Source organism: Syngnathus acus, chromosome 9, assembly GCF_901709675.1.
Source record: "Syngnathus acus chromosome 9, fSynAcu1.2, whole genome shotgun sequence".
NCBI lineage: Eukaryota > Metazoa > Chordata > Actinopteri > Syngnathiformes > Syngnathidae > Syngnathus > Syngnathus acus.
In genome coordinates, this window is record NC_051094.1 from 13,882,926 (window position 1) to 13,909,256 (window position 26,331).

The following is a 26,331-nucleotide window of genomic DNA, read 5'->3' on the forward strand; positions in this document are numbered from 1 at the left end:
TAAAGTTGATAGCAATGTATAGATACATTAACATTCGTAATCTGTGCAGCCAGACAAGGTGTAGAAGTCAAGAACTCAAATTAATCAACAAGTAATTACTTATTAATGGAATTAAACAAATTATTTGCAAACATCTGCTTTGACTTTGGAAGATGACCAAACAGTAACTGAATCAGTTTCTAAAAGAGTATAGCATCAATCCCTCTCATGTGATATTGCTGAACTGTTGATTTTTTTTTTTTTTTTTCATCATTAAACACTATCAAATAAACAACAATATTTGGGTCATAAACAGTAATAGACAGAGTCTCTCAAGTGGCTATACTCTCACATATGACTTTTGCTACAGTCCTGCCATACAAGCGTCACAAAGAGTGAGGCGATTTGCAAATGCATATGTAGAGGCTTGTGCGTGGCTCCGTAACTCCACATTTAGACAGCAAGGGAACACTAATCCCTGTTTGGCTGCAGTCTTGATCACGTGGTTCACAGCGTTTTTCATTTTTTTGTGTTTTCGGAGAGAAGGATGGATCTTGGGCAAGTAGCATTTATTCAATAGTCTCTTCATTTAACAACAAAATTTTGTTTTGTAGGTTCTCATTACGTAACAGAGAGAAGGATAGGGGGATGAGGGATGGCTGGATGGATAAAATAATTCTAAAAGCACTGTATTCAAACATAACAGCTCTACAAGGTACGGAAAATTAGTTTGGGCTATTACTCCTAATTCTACAGGCGACTGCAGTTATGAGTGCTGCTCCTTTGCCACTTCCATCTTCTGACTTATGAAACGTCACCTTGCACTGTGGTGCCAAATCTTGCAATGTCTCTTGCATGACCCCTGCAAAACTGTGAAGAGAAATAAGGCTTACAGTTGGTTCAGGTTAACGTTTGTTGAAAGGGCAAAAGATACTTACTGAGGGTGCATCTTATAAAGGGTACCATCAACTCCAACTGTAACCGTGAGCTGCTGCAAATTACGATTCCGTCTTATTTTATCAACCACAGCAGCCAAACCAGCACCGCACAGCTGTGCTGCCCGACGGGAGACAACGCTGCAAACCTCCTTAACGAGGACACTGTCATCGCATGTTGAGCTGGTAAGGCCAAGGTGCTGCAAGATGCAACGGATTTGACGCATGGCCAGACGGTCACTAGAGATAAGAGAGACAAAATACAGGTTACACACTGTGTGAGCTTAGGCATTCTGGAGCAATAAGGTAAGACAATATACACTGACCGCCAACATTATTGCCACTTTCATCTCTAGATGGACCTAAAATACACTATAACGTTTACAGGGGAGCTTAATTTCACCTTCTATAAACCTTTGAACGCATTTGTACTTCATGCCCAGCTTGCTGTTCTCTAACAAGGAGATGAAATGCTGAAATTCACTCCCGTTGCATATGACATACGAGTGTGTGTGTGTGTGTGTGTGTGTGTGTGTGAGAGAGAGAGCGAAAGAGAGAGAGAGAGAGAGAGCTGAAGAGAGAGCGAGACAGAAACTAATCATTATTCCAATTCTGAAAATGAAGATGATTGAAACATTTTGTTGATGTGTCTTGTGTTCAATGAAACAAAATGATAAAAAAACAAAAAAACAACAACATCAGGGTGCCCTTAGCAATGTGTTTCTCGGTCATTGTATTGTAAGGGTCTGGTAGATGAACTGTGCACAAAACCTTTTTGTTAGAGCGTACATCTCTCCAGTAAAACTCAACTTTATAGCGCACTTTAAAAACCAGGAGGGATTAGCGAAGTGTGAACAACACTTACCTTTCAATTTGTGATAGGAATTTGGTCTCAAAGATGCCCCAGGTCTTGAGTCGCTCAGACAGTTTCCCTCGAAACAGTAAACCCCTTGCAGTAAACTCTATTAGCACATGTCTCACTATCTCTCCAAGGTACATGCCACTGATCATCTTTTCATACCTTGAAAGGAGAAAATTGCATTTTTGTGTTGGCTGCAAAAACTTGTCGTGGTCTTAATGAGAGGATTAAACAATCATGTAACGCACAGGTGTCAAACTCAAGGCCCGGGGGCCAGATACGGCCTGCCACATCCTTTTATGTGGCCCGCGAAGACAAATTGTGCATCAAATTTGTGTCATTACTGGAATTGCAAATTGTCTTCACTTTTAAAAATATCTTATTTTTTTAAATATTTGACCAGTTTTGACTCGTCTGATTTGAAAACAGGTTATTTGTCAGTTTGTTTTGTAGCTTTTACTGTATATAATATGAGGTGCTCATACATTTATTTGGGTTGACAGTCATAATGGCCCTCCGAAAGAAACTATGACTACAATGCGGCCCGTGAAAAAAATGAGTTTGACACCCCTGATGTAATGAATTTGACTAACGCATCAAATTCATCCATCATGCAAACCGCTCACGTCCTAATGAGGGTTGCGGATGCGCTGGAGCCGAGGGGTATCCACGGGGTAAATATCATTCAATCAAAATCATGGAAAAATGAGTGTATTGCAATTTCTGTATGGTACCTCTGTGTCCCAGGATTGTTTGAGGAAGCATCAACATCACGATCGAAGATTGTGAGGATATCATCCAGTTCGCCATTTTCACCAAATGCTCCCCATTCCATATTGACACACATGCGTCCGTCATCACCATCAACCATTTCTATATTCTGCATCTCCTCCATGTAGCAGGTATTGGTACCTGTGCCTAAATTAGAAGCAATACACTCAAACTACAGAAAAACAACACTGAGGGGGTAAATACAAAACAAGCGACCCCCCAATTTTTTTTTTTTTAATTAACACTTTTTAATCCATCTTCAATAATTATAAGAGATGAAACTTACCAACAATGAGTCCCACCTCACACTTGGGGTCCTCATAACTGCAAGTCATCATGGTTCCTACTGTATCATTAACAACTGCCACAAAGCTCAAGTCAAATTCCTGCAAGCAGTGACAACAGCATTACTCACTTAAATCTCATACATTTATTATGTTCTAGTTTGCAGGAATTGGCAGTAATAAAAATCTGAAGAAAACCATAATAGAATGAGGGCAATTCATATTCAATGGCATTGTATAAAAACACTTTGGCAACAGAACGGCATAGTATACAACAGGGGCGTCAAACAAATTTTTATCGCGGGCTGCATTGTAGTCATAATTTCTTTCGGAGGGCCATTATGATTGTCAACCCAAATAAATGTATGAGCACCTCATATTATATACAGTATAAGCTACAAAACAAACCGACAAATAACTCGTTTTTAAATCAGACGAGTAAAAACTGGTCGAATTTTTAAAAAAAAAGATATTTTTAAAAGTAAAGACAATTTGCAATTCTAGTAATGACACGAATTTGATGCACAATTTGTCTTCGCGGGCCATAAAATGATGTGGCGGGCCGTATCTGGCCCCCGGGCCTTGCGTTTGACACCTCCGGTATACAAGTATCACTTTATGAGGAGTACAATGTTTACAAAGTCGAGATTTAGATAGATTTAGACATACAATACAATACAATTATTAGAGAGAGAGAGAATTTGTTTTTGAAGAGCAGCTTTGCTAACCAATTACTTAATTTGAGAGCAGCTTTGCTAACCAATTACTTAATTTGAGAGACAATCTTAAAATGTTGACAATTTTTGTTGGTTAATCCCAGGGTCCTAAAGCAAGTTTTTTTTTTTTTTAAAACAATAACAATTTGACAATACAACAGGGCCATTGAATATAGGGCTGCTCGAACATTTCAGTATTTGCTATAGTATTTGAATGCTGTGTTAAACAAAAATAGAATACAATGATTTGTAATCAAATACACCACAAAGACGGGATATTTAATGTACAAACAGATGAACTTTACTGCTTTAAGCAAATAATCATTAAGTTAGAATTTTAAGGCTGCAACACATTACAATCCTGGGACATGCTTATGGTTTCCACTGTGTTACGCACGTTGCATTACCTTTTCTTTTTACATTTAATAAACTTTTGAGAATTGAGGACACCAATTGTTGACGTTTCATCGGTGGATTCTTTTTTTTTTTTTAATCTAGGTAGTTTGATGCACATCTTGACCTGTTCAACAGTCGAGGGTCTCCGTTATTGTATCATATGCTTCTTAATGCACTGCAAATTTTCAATGGGCGACAGTTCTGAATTGCATGCGGGGCACTCTAGTACTCACACTTTTTTTTTTTTTTTCCCAAAGTCACATTGTTCTAATCATCATCATCATCATCATTCTAAAGTCCGCTTTCCAGGCGCCGCTGGGTTGGACTGGGTTCTCGATATGGCCGTCTCTAGCCATACTGAGAATTTTTGGAGCAAAACTTTTTACAGCCGGATGCCCTTCCTGACGCTAACCCAAAGGGAAATTGATTTTCTGTCGGGGTTGACTCCCTTAGCCCATTCCTCTCCCGAGGAGCCCACTGGGCAGTGGTACTATTTAACCCATAGTTGGGGGCTGGTTCGTGGGCACCAGGGCGTGTCCACACACCGGTGGGCCTGCGTGCCGCACGTCTAGGGGCCAAACCTCCTCCGAGTCCCTTGTAGTTTAGCCTGGGTCCGTGTTGTACCCAGTTACCATGTGTCGCCGCGTGGAGGCACTACATAGGGCTTGCTGTTAGAGAGGCTATGTACTGGCAGGGAGAGACTTACGCACTCGGCTCTCCCGTTCGCATACTGCTAGCCAGCGGTGAGGGTTGACAGTGAAGAAGAATTTTCTTACTTAATTTAGTAAGAAAAATAGAGAATCCACCACCACCACCAATACAAGTTGCAATTTGAAGTGTTTAGTTACCATGGAGACACCAAACCCAGCACTAACTATCGATAAGAGGCGCAAAGCGGCAGGCAGGCTCCGTTGGCACCATGCAACCAAGAAGAAGGAGAATCTGTAGTTAGGTGAAACTTTTTTTTTCAGTGACATGCACTGGAAACAGTGACATGCACTGGACACTCCACCAACACACTAGACGCATCACAACAACCCGACTTGATGTTATGAAGTCAGACACACGTCTAAGACGTGCAGAATATGGTTTGTCGTTATCTGATTGTCAAAACAAGCAGGAGTGTCCAGGAAAAAGTTATGGTTTGGGTGGCAGCATACGTTTCTCTAAAACCTAATTATTATTTTAATTAATTAATTATCGGCATTAATGATGCGCAAGTCACCCATGCCATTGGCACCAACACAGCTGCATAACATCACAGATGGTGGCTTTTGGTGATGTTCCAGCTTTACAGGAAGGTGTTGCAATCATAGTGCTATCCAGGTCAATTACGCGCTTACAATGCCTTGTGCATCACTGGGTACAAATAATGGAGTATAGAGGACACAAAAAGTTATAAGAAAATAATAATTCTAGGAAGTTTGACATTCAGTCTCCAATGCCATGAGTATTGTATAACCATTCCATCTTGAAAAAAGGTTAAAAAAAAAAAAAAAATCACTAAAAGACCAAACCCAATAGGACATTCAGACTCAACATACGTGCACTTTATTTTTTTATAATGGGAGGTGCCACACTATTAAATCTACATATTATTGAAAGTATTTATTTTTCCAAGTTTTTAAATATTTACCTTAAGCATGCAATGGAATTTGAAACATTCAAAAAGAACTGGAGAAGGGAAATGCTTTTCAAAATGTCAAAGCACATCATAGAATAAAAATGTGTGTACTAACCCCTTGGCTTCGCACAGCATCCATAAGTAACGTGACAACATCGTGTCCTTCACAACCACTAGCTTTGAAGCCTTTTGTCCATTTCAGAAGAATGCCCTGAAAATAACAACATTGGAACCTGCTTTAACATTTACATAATTTAGAATGTCAGTTTAATGGTTTATGTGTTATATATAATCTAAATGGAAGCTTTGCTGACTAGAGAAAATAGTACATACTTTGTGTTGGCAGATATGGAGCTGCATATACGTACGTCAAATTAAATGTTTTAGGGTAAATATTAACAAAAGAAGAGTGAAAAACCTCACCTCATCCAGTTTGCTTTGGTGACAGGGGAAGGAGAATGTAAATCCCAAAGGTAAGGATGCTCCTCTCATACCCATATTTTCCAAAAAGTTTGCCATGCAGTTGACAATGTGGCTAAAAAGCTGGCAACCAAAGAGAAATTTCTTCCATCATTTCTTTCGGAAAATCACTTAGTTGAATAAAATATTAAATGAACCTTCGTAGTTGCTTTTCATTCTAATCATTTAAAAAAATTACATGCAGACACTTGCGCACAGATTTTGATGATGGGTTAGGGTTTTGGGAAGAGTTGCCATGTAAGCCACATTAGAGGCTCGCAGGTTGGCTGCATTGTCAGCCAATGCAGTGAAAGAACAGAAATCCACCTAATAAACTATTGGGATACCCAATGTCCGATTTACATAACCCATGGGCATATCACTTCACCATTGTGCTTGATGGAGGTCCACAGCACGTTGGAACATTTTTGGTAAGGTTTTATGGCAGCTGACAGATATTTTCTGGAGATAGATCAAATGGGTGTTGTTGTTTTTTAACTGCATTTAGACAAGTGGAGGGCACATAGAACATACTGAATCAATATATAATTAATATAAAACAATGAGTGTAGCTATGAAACTCATGACATCACTTAACACAAATACCGCGAACACCCATGTAAACAGCTTAGCCCAACTTTATTATAACTTCGTCAAAAGGTAATATGGTTCAGACCAAGGCCTTCAGTGGTTATTTTAGTGACCTAATCCACATTTTAATAAGGCCTTTACGGCACAAAACAATGTTAAAAAAAAAAAAAAAAAAAAAAAAAAAACGCCTACTAATGAAAGCTACATTCACACTGCAGGGCTGAATGTCCTCAAGGCTGACAGGGCTGAATGTGGTCAATGTCTCCACTCGAGATTGTGAGGGTGTTAGACAAAACGTAAATGGCAGCACATTGAGATCTGACTGGACAATAAATTATTCTATAAACGACTGGGGGTGATGCGGCCAAGATATATTCTATGAAATGAAATCCAAGGACTGTTGGAAATAAACTATTACCCTTTCATGTAAGTTGAAAATGTAGGTCAGTCTTTGGAAGTCCTGACCAGAGATGGCCACTTTATCATATTTTCCCCTTCCGGATGTGAACAAGCACACGAAAAGCGGCACGTCGTGCAAGACAGGCTGGGTGTGATTCTATCAGTCGGTACTTGACTCGGTTGGGGACGGACGAAAATCCACTTGCGTTTTTTACAAATCTCTCATCCTTCTGGCCGCAAAATCAGACAGAGGTTCTGCCCATGGGACAGAATGCCCATCACTGGTCCTGACTGCACAACACTAACATACAGCTGTTTCTCAACTGCCTTAGACATGTTGTGCTCTGACCACCCAGTCAAAGAATTTATTTTGCTTATTAGCCCTGTCTGGCAGCCACGTAGTCGGCTGAGAAACACAGTGATTGTCATGTTAATTAATCAACTGATCTGTTATGAAAAAGTCGGCTGTTAGGATCCTGAACTCTCTCCCCCCTCTCACCCCTCCACCCTCGACTGCATAACGTCCTGGCCTTTTGGGCCATGATGGCTGCCTTGCACTACTCCACTTGCACTACTCCACTTGTACTTTTGCGCTATTATACTGACTGTCTGCTGTATGCACAATTGCACCATTTCAACCAAAGGCTCACTCGCCTATACATCTTGAAAAATAGTTATATACTAAACTAATGACATGTTTATTTAGTTTAACACTTGACAGGTTGGCAGAATTTTTATACAAACAATAAAACATTTCTAATTTTCCATATGTCACATTTAAGAATTTGAAAATGTTACTTTAATGTCACTGTACACATAAAGTGGAAGTCAACTGAAAATCTATGCAGCTCCACTAATGTAAACACGGTATTCTGAATCATATTGCATTTGTTGAAAATGAAACAAGGAGCAAAATCAACCTCTCACATTGTGCATCTTGCTATGACAGATTGCAAATGTGATCTCATTTTCATTTGATAGCAAGGGGCAAAATGGCCATGCTGTTTGATTTTCATGTGCCACTGTAAATAAACCCAAACATGCTTTGAAGAAAATATGGCGATTTATGATTGGAATCTAGTGAATACTTTACCTCTTTTCCTGTGCCCTGCATTATCTCCTGTGGAATATTATAGTTCTTATGGCGCATCTCAACATGTGTCTTGCCACTTCGCACATGCACAAGTAGCACTCTAAAACTAGAGCCGCCAAGGTCCAAAGCCAAGAAATCTCCATGTTCTGAAAGCATAGATTAGTTATATGGAATACAAAGTAAAGAGAAGGAACTGTGCAGTATGCGTGCAACCTGACCTACCTGACCCATCTGGAGTTGAGCCGACAAATGTTGGCAGCATTTTAATGCTAGCTTGATTGTGTGCTTGCTTAGACAAGCCTCGTACCATATCGTCACTTATTAGCCTTTTCACTTCCATCAGCTGCTCATGATCCAATCGCAGGGTGTCAAGGATGCGCTGACGCTCAGCATTCTGAGCAGCAAGACGTAAAGCCACAGCTGTTACCATGGCTGCACCTTTCCCACTTCCAACCTCAGACCTCAAAAAGCGCACATCACAGTCAGGCACTAGCCTCCGGACCATCTTGTGAAGCCTCCGAGAAAACCTAAGCATAGGGAATACACTTAGTTAAAATGAGTGAAGTGTATTTCTTGAACACTTTGTTCTCAATATTTATTAAAACCGCCTAATGTTTAATTGGATGGATGGATGGATGGATGGATGGATGGATGGATGGATGGATGGATGGATGGAATTCTGAGTTGGTCTCAAATGGTGTTTGTCCAACACTGGTGTAAAGACAGCTCATTTATCTGAATCAGTCAATCAGTAGCAGAAGTCAATGCCAAATAACAGTTTCTATTTTTGGGTTAGGGTTAGTTTCTTATCACTCAAACATTAAAAACAAAGAAACAATGATATTTTGTGTGATTGTTATGAATCTACTATGCAATAGCCTATCATGGCTGTATTATTCTTGAGGAACACAATCTGTTAAATACATTTGTTAGCTTCTCGCTAACGCTAGCATTAGCTTACTGGTTAACTTGACTGCAGTGCTTGTTTACAAGACGTTTAACATGGTTTTATATAGGTAAATAAACTAAACTTCACTTTGCAAACATTGTGCAAATATTGTGTAATGCTGTTTTGTGGTCTTTTTCTCAAATGACTGAATTCAATTCTACTTGAAATTAAGTAACTTGTGTCACCAGCTGCCAAAGAACCAGCCATCATTTATCCACTACATTTATTTTAAAATTCTATCTTTAACTACTAAATAATAGTTTTATTTTGAAACCCCTTCACTAATAAAAATGGGTTGTTGTGTTTAACAAGAGCCATCCGACTACTGTATCCTTCTGATTGGTTCAAAACAAACGTAGGTTGAGCTTCAGCAACGAAATGCTCGAATACCATTGGAAGTTAAAAAGAAAATCATTCAATAATATAAACTACCTGTTCAATTATTTACAATCGCCTGCAATGAAATTGTTTATATTTTCTTGGCATGGAAAGGGTAACTTACTCTTGATGATTTTTGTACACAGATCCATCCACTCCAATGGTGGTGCGCAACTTCTCAGCTGCTTTGTTGTCCCTGATCTGCCGGAGGACTGCCACGAGAGTGGCAGCACACAAATGCGCAGCTCGCGTGGAAACAATTTGACACACTCTCTGAGTGGCGACGCAGTCTTCTAAGGTTGGATCGATGCCGAGGTCCCGGAGTACCTTTTGAGCACTCAGGAGACCTTCCTCTTTGCTGCAGATAAAACCATAAAGATAATAAATAGCAAATATTATGCAACAAAGTGAAACTATAATCACTTGATTGCGATGCATGCCCAAAAGCTTTATTTCATAGAAGGAAAAAAACGGCAATATAGGACATAATCTGTCACAATTAAATTATAAAACCATTGAGTTATTACTACAAAACAGAACTGTAAAGGCTGAATGGGAACAAAATTGAGGGGATGGGTATACTGCTAATAAAAAAGCAATAAAAAGATTAACGCAAACCAAAGAAAAAAAACTTTTAACTAACTTGTCACTGTCGATGCAATAGATGTAGTTGGTTAGGAACTTTCCAGTCATAAGGAGCTGGGGTGTAGTCTTGCCTTGGAAAAGAATCTGGTCTTTGGTCATTTTCACAAGGATGAGACGTACCAGTTCTCCCATGTACATTCCACCGATCATCTTTTCAAAACTAGGAATCAACAAACAAAATAGCAATGCGATTTGTAAAAGTTTCCGATAACATCTTTGTGTTCATGTTGAAAAGAGTGCACATAATCAGGCTTTTATTGTGTTCTACTTTCACTAGTTTTCTTGAAAGAATTGTAATTGTAAATTATCAACATATTGTAACCGAAACCCCGACAGTGATTACAGAATTGTGTACCACTTTTCTTGAACGGCAGACTCCTTGTTCTGCCCCCATATAGTGAAATTAAGCACATAGTAAATTACCGTTTTTTTCCGTGTATAATGCGCCCCCATGTATAATACTAAAAATGGCATGTTGATGCTGGAAAAAAGCCTGTACCCATGTATAATACGCACCCAATTTTTTTTTTTTTCTTTTTTTTCTTTTTTTTTTAAGTCCCAATGATCGTCACACACACAGGGAGGCAATGGGTCCCATTTTTATAGTCTTTGGTATGGTCTTAACTAGGCTGGATGTATTTTTTTTTGTTGGCGTTGATTTCTTCGACTGCCCGTAAAGGCACCACCGCGATCAGATGAAAAGAGAGGAAAGTGACGTGCGGACATGTGAAAAAGGCGGCTCTGTATGGGAGAGACGTTGAAGAGGAATAAAAACACCCTTGGAAACCAAAACTTGCCCCTCGTCGTGACTCGGAGCCGCAACAAATGTTTCGGATTTGTGTAGGGTACATTGTGACAGCAAACGAGCAGGTGATCGAGCAAGCGTCTGATACGAGAGCATTGCGTTCGTATGGAGCGTGTTTGAAGTGAACAGCAGAGACGAAAGGAACAAGGCAAAGTGTTGTGAAATAAAATATTACCTGTAATACGCATTTTGTTATTTGCTGATTGTATTAAACTATCACATTCATTGTCAGTCAAGAAGAGAAGAGGACTATTATCCCTTCTTTGACGAAATGACCAGAGCACAGTACAAACACACTATTGTCGGTCAGTCCTGTTGTTGGTTTTGTTGTACCATGATTTTCTTAAAAAAATCCATCCACGGAGGTGAAAGACACCGGGCGTGCGTAAAAGCATTGTCCGAGCCCCATCCACCGTCCCTGGACAGCCACCCGGCCGAGCGCCGGCGCCCGACTTCAATCCACGAAAGTGAAAGAGAGCTCCGTCGAGTGACGCGCGACGTCGCGCTGCTAACGTCAGCAGCGCAACGCGATGTCGCAGTCGCGCGTCAGCAGCGCGGCGTCGCGTCAGCAGCGCGGCGGTTGTTTACATAAAGGACAAAGATCGACTCGTCCAGGGACGGTGGATGGGGCTCGGACAACGCTTTTACGCACGCCCGGTGTCTTTCACCTCCGTGGATGGAAGTCGAGGGCCGGCGCTCAGCCGGGTGGCTGTCCGAGGACGGTGGATGGGGCTCGGTCATGGCTTTTACGCACGCCCGGTCCTATTGTATGGAGCTCTCTTCCACTTCCGTGGGTGGAAGTCCACGCCGCCACATGCCTGTAAGTTTGTTTTGTTAAATAAAGAGCCGTTTACCAAACCTACGTCTTTCCTTGAACTTTGTTAACGCTACAATATAGTTATATAGTAGATCTGTGGAATAACGACGAGGCTGACGTCAGGGCGCACGCGCGGCGATGTTGACAAAGGACGAGGAATTTGATCGATGGATTTAATGATTTAGAGTGCACAGATGGTTTGATAACATTATTGCTTATATAATAGTTATTTGATATACAATTTATATATCGTTATATGGGCCTGTGGAATATTTTTAACTGCAAGAGCCGTCAGCGGCGCGCACGCATTGTTGACAAAGGACGATTGATGGATTTAATGAATTGGAGTGACGCAGATGGCTTTATTAACGCGTTATTTATGTAATAGTTTTTTGAATAACTCTGAATTTTACGTCAGGGCCGTTCTCAGCTCTTAGTTTGTGTTTATGTCACGTTAGCATACCTATCGGTTAGCCTGTTGTTGCTCGTTCATGACTGTTCTTGGTGTTGAATTTTGTCGAATAAATTGCCCCCCAAAAAGCGACTTATATATGTTTTTTTTTCACTTTTTTGGGCATTTTATGGCTGGTGCGACTTATACTCCGGTGCGACTTATAGTCCGAAAATTACGGTACTGTGTATAACAGGGGTGGGCAAACGTCCGGGCCCACATTGGGGTTGAATGTCATCTGCAATCTTCATAGAACAGAAAGCACACGCAAATACATGTACAATCCCATTTCCTAAGAGTGTGTGCATTGAAGAATTTTAAATGTGCAAATTCGCTTTCATTCAGGTGGTCGTTTTGTCTGCACAATGTGGCCTTCACACACTATTTGGCAGTGGGAGGAGGACTTGGAAATGGATGAAAACAGCACACATGGAATGATTTGTCTGGAGGTCGTATCTCTTTTTAATGTTTCAATTGAAGGCGCAAAGTTAAAAAAAAATTGTTTTGGGCATATCCCATCGTAGGGAGGACCCGGTGACGACCTAGGATGCGCTGGAGAGACTATATCTCTTGGCCTTGGAACACTTTGGGAACCCCCGGAAGAGCTGCAAGAAGTGGTTGGGGAGAGGGAAGTTTGGGCTTCACTCTTGCGTCAGTCATTGAATAAAGGGAAAAAATGTTGAATGTATATCATGCATTGCAGATATCATAAAACCATAAAATTACAAATAAACAATGTTTACTTGCTTGACTTTCGAACAGATTACATAGGCCAAATGCGGAAAAATAACAAGTCAAGTCAATACCCCATGGTATTATGAAAAAAAAAAAAAACTTTGGAGACTCTAGCCTACTAGTACGTGCTGCAAATATATTCAAAATTTTCTTCTAAATTTTATTCTGTCAATTAGCGAAATAGGCATTGGCCTAATTCTTAGTACTGACATGAACACAAATCATAATTAGCCAATTAGCTTAGGACTCCCAAATCATTACAAAGGCAAATTCCCATCTTCCCTCCACTGTGTTGCTAACAAGGGAACGCAGTTGGCATTGGAGCTATATATATTTTTTAAATAATTTAATTGCTATAATGGTTAGAGAACACTAAGCTGACAAGACTGAAGACAAGTCAGTGCTCTTGTTTGATTGCACTGCCGAGAAAAAGGGTAAAAGTAATGATTTGTATTGCGTGATAACATGAAGATATGTTACTCACAGCTGTTTGCCAGGGTTAAGAGAGCCAGCATCTATTTCTCTGTCAAAATGTGTGCGCAGGTCCTCCAAGGCACCGTCATCTCCGAAAGCACCCCACTCTGTATTGACACACATCTGCCCCTCATCACCATCCAGCACCTCAAGGTTCCTCATTTGTTCCATGTAACAGGCATTTGTCCCCGTTCCTGTCAGAAGGAAATGTGAGTGATAAAGAAAAAGTGTTTTCTGAAATTCGTCTTCAGCTTTGTCCAAGTACAAAAAAATATATGACAAACAATGCAAGCAAAGAAAATGTATTTCATTTAAGTTAGTCTATGGAACCATATGCTGTATGTGCTCATGTATGCTGCAGTTGTGTATGCAATAAGATAAATATTTTCTGGGTATGTGCATTTGTGCATTCACTCAGTTCCAGTTTAACTAGTTGGCTGTTAGCATTAGACGTAGTTAGCAAATTCGGACTCCGGGTCCAGAGCAGCACTGGTTCAAAAGCTAGACGTCGGCCGAGGCAGCATGGCGGGCTTGTATTGTGAGACTTGTAATTGCCTCTTTGCAGTTTGAATTCAATAAAAAGGAACACAGGGCAAGTGGAACTTTGAAAGATCTCGGAGCACTGAGAGCTTCACTTTCCCTTGTTGCGCACGGAAAAACACTGACTCCGGTTGTATTCTTGGTCTCCTGTCTCTTACTTGCATGTGTCTAACATGAACTCACTAATAGGATAACCCTGACAGTTATTCTTCCATTGCACGTTTTTTCGAGGCTGGGCAGTTAGAATGGAACTGAAATCACTATCATTTGATTGACTGACAGATGTAGGCATTTTTTTAAGTAGTGAGATACATTCAAGCGAATCTATCTATTTAATAGATCCAGACTCCTATTTAGGGCTGCTCCGGAAAGCCAAATGTCTGTCAATGAACCCACAGGATGCTACAGAAAGAGGGGACGATCTGCAATCAAGTGGAAAAATAGGAATGAAACCATTCGAATAAATACACATGGTGATGTGAAGGGCACTCGCGAGAATTTCAACCAGATGCTTCATTATTTCATTCAAAGGTACATATTAAATTGTAAATATGCTTAAATGGACGGTAAAGCAAGCCCAACATTGGCACTTGTGTGATGGGACTGTATTAAAAAATAATGTCAATACTACAATTCCCCCCTAAAAAAGTTATTTAACGGCATTTTGGAGCAGAGTGGCGGTGGACTTACTGATGCCCGCTTTTTGGGTGGGGCCTGCTTGATTTGACACATCAGCCTGACTACGTCACGAAAGCGATCACAATTTTCCCTTTTGAAATCATTGAACAGACTATCGCTTAAAATGTCCAAAACCAGCTATCAATTGGCACTAAAATTTAAATGGACATCTGTATTTATGACTACCGTATTGCTTCGGGTTAAAAGGTGCAGATTCAATTCCGGGGGCTTTTCTGTACTTAAGCCACACATCGCATTATAGTCCATGACTTACGGTAAATAAAATAAAAAATAAAAACCCGTCACAGGAGCAAGGCAGTGAGTTCAGTTTTACTTTGTTCTACTGTTAAATCATGTACTGTATTGTACTCCCATTGTTAATCGATATTGATACGCAAAGCCAAAGTCCTCATCTTCTGTATCCAAATTAAACAGTTGGGCAAGTTCGCCATTAAACATGACAAGTTCCCTCTCGTCAAACTTGTCGCGTTGCTCTTCGGCAATCATCCCGGATTTCGAAAAATCTTGAATTATGCCTCGTAAGCATTTCTCTTTGTCGATGCCATTTTAGAGGCTCCTACTGCTGCTTACTTTACACAATCGATAGTATTTATTAATCAATAGCGGCGGAGGTACGTACTCTACATGTTACGTACAATCCTCTGATTGGTTTTCTGCCCCGATCTACGTAAAACGTAATGTCCTCTGATTGGTTCATCGGGTCGACATATTGCGCCCGTATATTACGTCTCTGTGTGGTGGAAGCCACACAAAACAACTTTACAGATTTAGGAATTCGGTCCACACAAAAGGCGGCCCTTATTAAAAGGCGTAACTTTGTTTTTTGAGAAAAATAAAGGCTTTTAAATGCACTTTATGGTGCAGATAATACGGTACTTCAACATATCACAAGGATTAGCCTCTCTGTGGCTGATTTTAGAGAAACGAGCCTCTCTGCAGCTGAGGTGCCCTCTCCTTTCTTTTCACAAGTCCCTAACCCAACATATGCTTTCCGAGAGGCTTTATGTAAGCTGAATTGTTCATACGTCGTTATATAGTCAATTGAAAACAGCATGAATGCGTATAAATGCTATTTGAAAAATGAACCATCTTTGCTTTACAGTCCCTTTAAGTATTGTTGTAAAACACAATGTGTGTATGGTATATTTTGTATTTCTATGTCTTGGCGGCGAAAACCGCTTCTCACTTAAACCTAACCACTTAAATGGGTTGTTCATCTGTGTGAAAGCGTCTGTGTGCTTGATGGGCTATAATTTCTTATGCCGCCACATTGTACAATTGCAATTCATACGTTGAATTGCCGCAAAACCACTGGCCAAGACTTGACCACTCATGAAATCTTATAGCAGAACACTGCGAGTGTGCAGTGGGGACTCGCACAGTTTAGTTGATCAAGCCCAATTAGTGTTAAGCAATTAAGGCCAGGTCAAGATACGCAAGGTCGGGGCATAGCAAGGCCAGGCTGTTCTGAATCTTGTAATGCAGACATATCCAAAGTACGGCCCGCAGGCCAAATCCGCACCGTACTATAAGCCGCATGCGCACGCGAGTGATTTACAAAGAAAGACGGTACACAGAAAGCCTTTTTATAGTTTTAATAACATACCTTGACGTTTCTTTCTAAACACTGCCTGTGACGTGGCAGTAATACCGCAGCAACACGGGGGTAACACAGCACTAATAGGGCTGGATGAAAAAACATACCGGTAAAAGTCACTTAGACGCGGCGGTAACACTGCAGCAACACGGTAGCACAGCACTAACAGGGCTGGTTAAAAAAAACACACCAATAAAAGTAAAAACGAGCCAGTAAAAGAGCCGTCTTCATCTTCCTCCTGTGCACTGAAACCATCGAAGTCTTCAAACTGGCAAGCTACACGTATAGCTCCAGAGTAGACGTAACCGGGAAAGAAAGAAAAGGGTGACGCAACAAGGCTCTAGTTCCTTAGTTAAGAGCCAAATCGATTGTCTTTAACTTAAAAGCGGCATCATATGCATTTTTTTTGTCCCCCATAATGACGGTTTGTGTATAAAAGCTTCCTTTCTTCAGTAATGTCCGTCTTGATCTCGTTCTGTCTCTTCTTTGTATGAATTCTACGGCACTATTTGCCTGGTGGATGGACATCAACACACCACTCTACTCCCCAGTGACCGTGTTACATATCCCTCCGCCCAGCAAAGCGGTGCCGCACAACAGCGGTCCACAGCCTTTGCACGAGTGTATAAAAGTAATCAAGTCATCAAAAAAAATCAAAACTGCAGGGGGTCGAGCAGGGGGCTCGTGATGTCCTCCAGGTGGCTCAACATTAGCCTCTCAAAATATTTCATGACCACAGATGTCAGGGCGAGAGGTCTACAATCATTCAAACCTGTGAATGCGGCCTGCATCTAAATTTAAACTGGCCCGAAGCATGTGTCATAAAATCAATAATAAGTGGCCCGCTGGCACTGTCGCAGGGACCTGCGCGCCCTAGAGCGAGCCACAGAAATTAAACTCATCCTAACGGGAACGCGCACATGAGCCAGCGCTCATCATCGGTTGCGAGTGTGTCTCCTCCATCCTTTCCCAGTTCACGCACACACAAGTGTCCGTTTGCAAGATAATCAGTAACACAGACACGTCCTCATTCAAATGTTCACACACCAAGGACTAAGGTGACGCTAAAATCAGAGACGCTGCAAGTGACGCTGCACAGGGAAAGGCAAAAAAAACACGGACTACTGATGAGAGCCGTCTACTTCGTACTAACTCGACACACTGCTACGCGTCCGCGCCGCCCACTCACAGTGATAGCAAACAACAAAAAGACTATGGATTATTATTTTGTGATAATGAAGTAATTTGAGGCGTATGAAGTTGAAATAAAGTATGAAATAATGGAGAATGACTTAATTTGGATTAAAAATCTGACATGATGCAACCTGGCCTGTTTACTGCAGTCACCAACACCAATATCACCCTTCTTATTAATACAACAATAACAATAATAAAACAAACTTAATACATCTAATAAAAAAAAAAATTCATTCAACTTTCATAACATTGTTCATTTGTATTTAATCTTTAACTTTTCTGGTAGTGCAATTGACAACAGATTCTCATTTGCAATATCAACCTATCTGCAGACAGCAAAGGATATAGTTACATATTTACAAGTTCATTTAAAATGGTAATGGTTTGAGGAATGTCGGTGCGAATGGTCAGCCCACATACATTTTCATCTAACCAAATCTGGCCCGCTTTGCAAAAAGATTGGACACCCCGAGAGATACCACTACAGGTGAAGGTCCAAAAGTTCATTAAATCAGACACTGATGGCACAGACCTCTGTTTTAGGTCTTTTTTTTCTCTTTTCATCCAAAAATACTTCATGCTGGTTATGGGGTACTTTAAAGGTAACCTTGGGGGGGAAAAAGGTTGAGAACCACTGTTTTTTACTATTAATACAGGTATTTTGAAACATACTTGTTTTCCGTTATTTGTGGTAGGGCTCTGTCCATAACCCCTGCCAATAGGGTTTATTGCCTTAACTAAAGAAAAAGGACTAATTGATTCAAGATGTGTCAAAACGGAACGACAGTGTTATCATATTGAATGAATCTTGACGTGAAGGGATATACTGTGTAGACATACCCCTAACGCCCTTAAACATACCGTAATTTTCGGACTATAAATTGCGTTTTTTTTCATAGTTTGGGTGGGGGGGCGACTTATAATAAGGAGCGACTTGTGTTTTTTTTAAAAAATAATTCCCCCCCAAAAAAAGTGAAACCGCGATAAACGAACCGCGATGTAGCAAGGGATTACTGTAATTTGAATTTTAAGTGACGTCAGCAGCGCTACGCGGCGTGGCGATTGTTTACAAAAAGGACAAAGATTGATCACGGGATGACGAAGATGACGAAGGGCCCCACGTACTACCGGCATCATTAGCGGCTTTGTTTCTACGTATGTTTGAGCCAGTGATCTTGTGCTGAACCTAATCTATGGAAATAAGGGTTGGGTGCATTTCTGGCATGTCAGGTTGTTGGTCAGGTGAACCGGACACAAATTCTAAGGCAAATATTTTTTTAATCCTTGTTAGCATCCCATGTTCATAGTCAATTATATCTGTCTGAATCTGTCACTGATATCAAGTTCAAGGGGGCCGAATACTTTCGCAAGGCACTGTAAGTGACACGGAGGACGAAGAGTTTGAAGGATTCAAGGATTTGGAGTGACACAGAACGTTTGAAAAACTATTATGGCTTTTACGCACGCCCGGTCCTACTCTACGGAGCTCTCTTTCACTTCTGTGGATAGAAGTCGGGGGCCGGCGCTCGGCCGGGTGGCTCTCCAGGGACGGTGGATGGGGCTCGGACATGGCTTTTACGCACGCCCGGTCCTACTCTACGGAGCTCTCTTTCACCTCCGTGGATGGAAGTCAAGGGCTGGCGCTCGGCCGGGTGGCTGTCCGAGGACGGTGGATGGGGCTCGGTCATGGCTTTTATGCACGCCCGGTCTATGGAGCTCTCTTCCACTTCCGTGACTGGAAGTCCACGCCGTCACACGCCTGGAAGTTTGTTTTGTTAAATAAAGAGCCGTTTACCAAACCCACGTCTTTCCTTGTACTTTGTTAAGGCTACAATATAGTTATATACTAGATCTGTGGAATAACGACGAGGCTGACGTCAGGGCGCACGCGCGGCGTTGTTGACAAAGGACGAGGAATTTGATCGATGAATTTAATGATGTAGAGTGCACAGATGGTTTGATAATATTATTGCTTCTATAATAGTTATTTGATATCTAATTTATATATTGTTATCTGGGCCTGTGGAATATTTTGAAGTGCAAGCGCCATCAGTGGCGCGCACCCATTGTTGACAAAGGACGATCGATGGATTTAATGAATTGGAGTGACACAGATGGTTTTATAAACGTGTTATTTATGTAATAGTTTTTTTTAATAACTCTGAATGTTACGTCCGGGCCGTTCTCAGCTCTTCGTTTGTGTTTATGTCACGTTAGCATACCTATCGTTTAGCCTGTTGTTGCTCGTTCATGTCTGTTCTTGGTGTTGGATTTTGTCGAATAAATTGCCCCCCAAAATGCGACTTATACTCCGGAGCGACTTATATGTTTTTTTTCACTTTTTTGGGCATTTTATGGCTGATGCGACTAGTACTCCGGAGCGACTTTTAGTCCGAAAATTACGGTACACGAATTTTTCAGTTAATTGTTATTGTTACAGCAACATAGAGTACGATAACTCACCTACGATGAGACCAATTTCACAGTTATGATCATCATAGCCGCAGGTCATCATAGCTCCCACTGTGTCATTAATGACAGCCATAATGTCAACACTGATGTCCTGCAATAATAGTAAGACAACTTTATTGATTGCAAAGTGGACAAATTCAATGATTAGAGCAAGAGCAAACAAAACGTTAATATCACTGTTGAAAAGCGAAGGGAGGCAGCTCCTTTTTTATTTTTTAATTATTCCTTCATTCTAGCGAGTATATTGGGCAACGTAACCCTCAAGGTGGACGAGGAATTACTCAACTTTAATAAATCCATAAAATATTTAGATATGTTCCAAAGCAACTAGCCAATTTACGACACATAAAAATGCATTACAGGCCGTTGTTGTCATTACTTGCAAAATCATCATTTGCAAGATCTGCTGCACACTTACCCCTCGTTTTTTTACAGATCTCTGCAGGAGGTTGACAACATCTTTTCCTTCTACTCCGCCTGCCCTGAAGGCTTTGGTCCAGGAAATCAATACACTCTGGATATAGATCAAATGAAGGGATGCAAAAACGTGTGTTTATATACATCTTGACAACGCAGTGCTATTTGCATAACTTATTAAATACCTTATTTTCCACACCATAAAGCGCACTTAAAAGCCTTTCATATTCTCAAAAACCAAAGGTGCGCCTTAATAAAAGGCGCACCTTTTGTGTGGACTGAATTCCAAATTCTGTACATGTACGTAAGCTGACAGTCATCAGAAAAACACTATGTGAAATGCAAAATACCTAAGATGACAGCAATAACCAATCAGAGGACATTACGTTTTACGTAAAATACGTCGGCCGGGGCGGTAAACCAATCAGAGAACTGTATGTAATACGTAGGGTATGTACGAATATAAATACTTTTGGTTTGTGCAAAGCAAACAGCATTAGAACCCTCTGAAAAGGGATCCTTGCCGAAGAGCAACGTGACAAGTTTGACGAGAGGGAACTTGTCATGTTTAATGGCGAACATTCCCAACTGTTTAATTTGATTGCAGAAGATGAGGACTTTGGCGGATTTGCATATGAATATAGATTAACAATGATGTGGGTAAAGTAGAGTACAGTACATGGTTAAATAGCAGAATAAAGTACAACCGAACTCGCTGTCTTGCTCCCTTGATGTTTTTTTTTTCTTTTTTTTAAACCGTAAATCAAGGCATGCATGTGCAAAAAACAGCATTTTATAGTCCGGAAATTACGGTGTATATATAAACGTGACAACCTCCACAGAGAGAATCCAACAACCCACCTTGCACTTTCACCCTCTTTCTGTTTTGAGGGGGAAAGTCTCCCATAAAGAGAGGCCCCCCTTCCACTGATTCACCCATACAGGATAAATGTACTCTTACCAGTTATTAAGTCATTTAAGTCATTTATCAACTGCCTACGATTCGATAAAGACTTGATGACAGCAGCCCTAAAAATAACAAAATCATTGATGCGATTAACTACAAAACAATTGCAAAAAAAAAATAGAAATCCGGGTCAATGACAGTTGGACGAAGGCCCATTGTTCCATATAGTAAACTTACTACCTGCAACGTTTCTCACCTCATCCAACTTGCTCTGTTGACAAGGAAAAGAGAAGGTAAAGCCCAGGGGAAGCCTTTTGTCCTTTATTCCCAACTTCTCCAAGAAATTAGCCAGGCATTCAGCTATATGGTCAAATAACTGAAACAAAGTGAGATGACACAATCAGTGTACAGTATATTCATTCATATAAACAAGTAGTTCAACCTGCTTCCTAAGAAATCCTGCTTTCTACGTAGTAATGTCGCGAGGAGGCGGTGGGGAGCCTTTCATGCCGTGATGCCAGCCGAAACCTGAATACCTGTTTGATGCCCGAAGCGACGAGGACACAAGCTCTAATCCATAGTGCTTTTACTGCAATGGTCTCTTTGTTAGAGGCCTAATTATAAACACGTGGCTTGAACCATAGCTATATGTCTGATGTACAGTATGTAACAACCAGTCCGTGTCAAAATCGCAAAAGAATTTAATGAGTTCAAATGAACGGAGCCAAACATAAACACTTGTGTCTGCTTGATACAATTTTAAATAAATGGATAACTGTCTTTAAAAGATGTTTTCAGTAATGTATGGTGTAGATCAGGGGTCGGGAACCTTTTTGGTGGACAGAGCCATACATGCCCATTTTTACAAATAATTTCCAGTAAGAGCCATACTATTTAAAAAAAAAAAAAAAAGATAGGCTAGATACAATTAAATGCATGTATTTTAATTAAGACCAACGATTTTTTGAGTGTACTAATGTATTATTTTTAATAATGTCACCCAAAGTGCCATAACTGGCTCGCGAGCCATAGGTTCCCGACCCCTGGTGTAGATAAAGTGCTATTTAACTCTTCTGCAATTACCAAGGCTTATGTAAATACTGTGTTTGGTGGGCCATCGGTGGATTTGTGTGGCCAATGGACAATGCAGTCTGAGGAACAACGGCACCATGACATAGTACAACAAACACAAAGCGGGTACACATTTCTGAAAAGTAATGAGTCATGGACCTACAATTAAATTGTGCTGAAATCTAATCAGGGTCTTTTCAAGCTTTTTGCCTTTTATTGGCTATTGCATCCAATCCACAAACCTTTTGATGTCAAGTTTGATGTCAAACTTAGACCAGGTCATAGACTTATGTTATGCATTAAACAAAGGAAAAAAATTATTGGATCGATACAATTATGATTATCAGCAAAACGATTGTGTGGGGAATGGTACTTGCTTTCTGATGCACCTTACTTTTGATGGAAATATTTTCAAGCGCAACAAAATCTAACTTGTTTAAGATAAGATTTTTTTCTGTACACATCCCATAAATGTACATAAAATAAAAAAAATAAAAAATATTTACTTTTGGTGGAAATATTTTCAAGTGGAACAAAATCTAACTTGTCTGAGGGGAGACCTTTTCTGTACACATCCCATAAATGTAAAAAAAAAAAAAAAAAAAGTAAAAATACTTGAAAAAGAATTTTACTAATAAGATGTTAATCACAAGCGGCTCGGTGGGGCACTGGGTAGCACGTCCGCTTCACAGTTAGGAGGGTGCGGGTTCGATTCCACCTCCGGCCCTCCCTGTGTGGAGTTTGCATGTTCTCCCCGGGCCCGCGTGGGTTTTCTCCGGGCACTCCGGTTTCCTCCCACATCCCAAAAACATGCTTGGTAGGCCGATTGAGCACTCCAAATTGTCCCTAGGTGTGAGTACGAGTGGTTGTTTGTCTCTGTGTGCCCTGCGATTGGCTGGCAACCGGTTCAGGGTGTCCCCCGCCTACTGCCCGATGACGGCTGGGATAGGCTCCAGCACACCCGCGACCCCCGTGGCACCTAAGCGGTGCAGAAAATGGACGGATGGATGGATATTAATCACATGTATTGTGGGGTGCCTCTAACCTCAGATCCACAGCCTCTCTTGAGATGTTCAGGAATAGCATAAATCTGATCTTCCATGTCCACTCTTGGCTCTCCATTACCCATAACTGTAACCAGAAGCACTCGGAAGGTGGATCCACCTAGGTCAAGCGCTAGAAATTCTCCTTGTTCTGAACAGAAAAGCAAACAAAAGATATTCACATTTCATTACATGATACACGGAGTTAGCATATTCAAATCTCACTTGTGAGATTGGCTCAGGCCTTTCTGTGGACGGTACGGTCTCCCCATGTTTACATTGGTTTCTCTTGACTTAACTATGGACACGTGCTGAGCCCTTCAAGCATTTGTCCCGAGGTAAAGCGCACGGCGGACTGTTTCAATCTCGACTTCCAAAAGTCTTGGGATCGTCTCGGTCTTGCTACTCTCTAGTCTCAGGAATGCCTTGCTCTCAGTTGCAACTGGAGTCAAATTCCTTGTTTGGCATGCACAAACTTGGCCAATAAAGCTGATTCTGATTGTATTTAAGATTGTACAGCGAGACCACCTGGACCGGTGTGAATGGAATGGGTGAAAACTGAGAAAACGCCAAAATAACAGAGGGTAACATCTCGAAGCAACTTTTTTTTTTTTTTTTTTTAATGGGGGATGACAAGAACTATAAACTTTTCACATTTAGAACCATAAACATAGTTAGCAAAATTTCAATTATGATCTGAACAAGTTCATTTTAAAATGTGTAAATTGAACTTTGAACTAGTTTGTGTGGAAAATGAACTTTATGAACTTTTCCAATACTGTTAACAAGAGTGTTTTTCTTTTAAACATGTTCAATATACTGTTCCAAACATGTTCTATAAATGCTGTCCCAATTTCAAAAACATAATCGTGTAAATAATCGTGATTTCAATATTAAACAAAATAATTGTGACTGACAGCAGAATTAGACCCATTTGCTGACAAATTCTTCCGATTCACCCAGGAGAGTCCATTTCAACCAATATCGCTATACACAATGACCATATTTCATATCATTACAAAAATACCCACACCCAACCCCAAATTAATTTCTCATTGGATCTCCATCATAGACTAATGGTTTTGAAACGACAAATCTCGTTGAAAAGTGAGTGATTTTCAAGCCAGTATTTTTTACACCTTTCAGAAAGGTCTGAAAATGGCACTGAGATGGCTGGCAATGAAAAACACTTAATGCAGTCTTTTTAAGAGTTCAATTCATTGTGAGGTCATTCGTCTGAAAAGAGAGAGTACAACTTTATAATATGAAAAGAAGAGCATTACCTGTTCCATCTGGAGTTGAGCGTACATACGTTGGCAGCATCTTTACAGCAGCCGTGGGGTTGGTGTCTCGGCAAAGACCTTTGTCCATTTCTCGTCGAAATCTCACTGATATATCCATCACTATTTCATCAGACAGCTGCAGATGGTGCAAATACTTGTCCAGCTAAACAGTTGGAGAACAGAACACGTTTCCTAATGTATATATGTCAACACAATGTTTAAACACTGGCGTATGTTTAATACTGGGAGTTTCGATTTCTATTTAACCAAAAGAATAAATCCGTTGCAGCATATCTATGTTTTGAGTCACACCTTGTCAAAGAAAGCGCAGAAACATTGATTTGTCAAAGAAATACTGATAGACAGTTGGAAGGATAAATACTCAGCATTAAAACGAGTATCACTTTATTCCATAGCCACACTCTTGCCCACAGAACATGTCTAATATGCACTTAAGTGTTTATTTAATGCAGGTGAAGGGTGAAACACTATCGATAAAGGTGTCGCTCTAAATGCAGCCTTGACCATTACTTGTTTTATTTCGGAAAATATAATGGCGTCTCCGTGTCGGACTTCCTGCTATGCTATTTCTACTCTCGAGCGGATCCAACTACCTTACTCCCACTCTGAAACATTTATATACAAGACTTGAAAATCTCCCTGTACAGGTCTGGAAACGTGCAAATTTACACAAGTAAACCTCAGACCTTTTTCTGAACACTCGTCATCGGATTGACAATGCATAAGAAGAACGAAACTCATACTGCTATTTCAAACAGTCATATAAACGAGCGGGTGACCTGACGTTACAGTCATATTGTTTATCACGGGACAACAGCATCCAATTTCAAGATTTCCCCATGAACAGGTGACATCAACGTTTTTGAGTACAGTACGCGACAAGCGTGCAAGTCGTGTTACCTGTTTGACCCGTCTTTACGGTGACATTCAGTAAATCTCCTTCAACAACTCTTTTTTTTAAGTTTTACTACAACTGTTACTCACTTTATGTTCTTGATCGTCATGGAGTTCGGCGCAGTAATTAGTAAGTAGACTCGAAGACATGGTTGCTGGTGATTTAGTCTGTCCTTCTTCAAATGGTTAACTCCGGATACTTTTTTCAATTAAATTGATTGCACAAACACGGTCCAGTTTCTTGTGTTTGCGTTTTGAAATTACATACTCTGTTAGAAGAAAGAAAAAAAAAAAAAACACTGCTTCCGGGACTTCTGGATTTGATGACGTCACGTACATTCTCAACGCTGATTGGCTGTTAAATAGGCACGCCGATAACCACTACGTCCCGTTTGGATATATACTTCCAGCGCGTAGTTGTCCGCTCTAGAGTACGGAAAAGGGTGGGAAAGGATTATGGCCAGTGAAGAAGGAAAAAAAGGAGGGTGACAGCATTTTTACTTTAAAGTCAGAATTCCCACTTCAAAGTCAGAATTTTGACCAATTTGTGAGAACTTTCAAAGTTGGCGTTTAAACTTCTTCTGTTGAAGTGAATTATCGACAGTTTTCTTTCCATGTCAATGCAGTTGTGGAATTATCTTCCAAATTGTATCCACATCTGTCTAATCCATTTCCGTAGTGGTGATAATCCGGATCAATATTTAAGAAAATGGGTTCCAAAAAGTCCCACCTAGCTACAAAAACAGATATGCTCACACCTCATTGATTAAAGTACCTAAGCATACAATTATATTCACAAATTAAATCAATAAAAGAAACATTTTAAGCAT

General features: G+C 40.5%; 1 protein-coding gene across 1 annotated transcript; it reads right to left on the minus strand.

Moving 5' to 3' along the window:
• On the minus strand, positions 1-25,791 carry hk2 (hexokinase 2). Its single transcript, XM_037258385.1, has 18 exons — positions 25,592-25,791; positions 24,587-24,749; positions 23,306-23,454; positions 21,446-21,565; positions 20,284-20,379; positions 19,857-19,956; positions 13,371-13,554; positions 10,077-10,238; positions 9,558-9,791; positions 8,329-8,633; positions 8,107-8,252; positions 5,988-6,107; positions 5,680-5,775; positions 2,831-2,930; positions 2,508-2,691; positions 1,780-1,935; positions 918-1,154; positions 1-849 (listed from the first exon to the last, which is right to left on the minus strand). Exons 1-18 carry the CDS (start codon positions 25,649-25,651, stop codon positions 705-707), a joined length of 2,757 nt encoding a protein of 918 aa, XP_037114280.1. The 5' UTR covers positions 25,652-25,791; the 3' UTR covers positions 1-704.
• Positions 25,792-26,331: the final 540 nt, after the last annotated feature.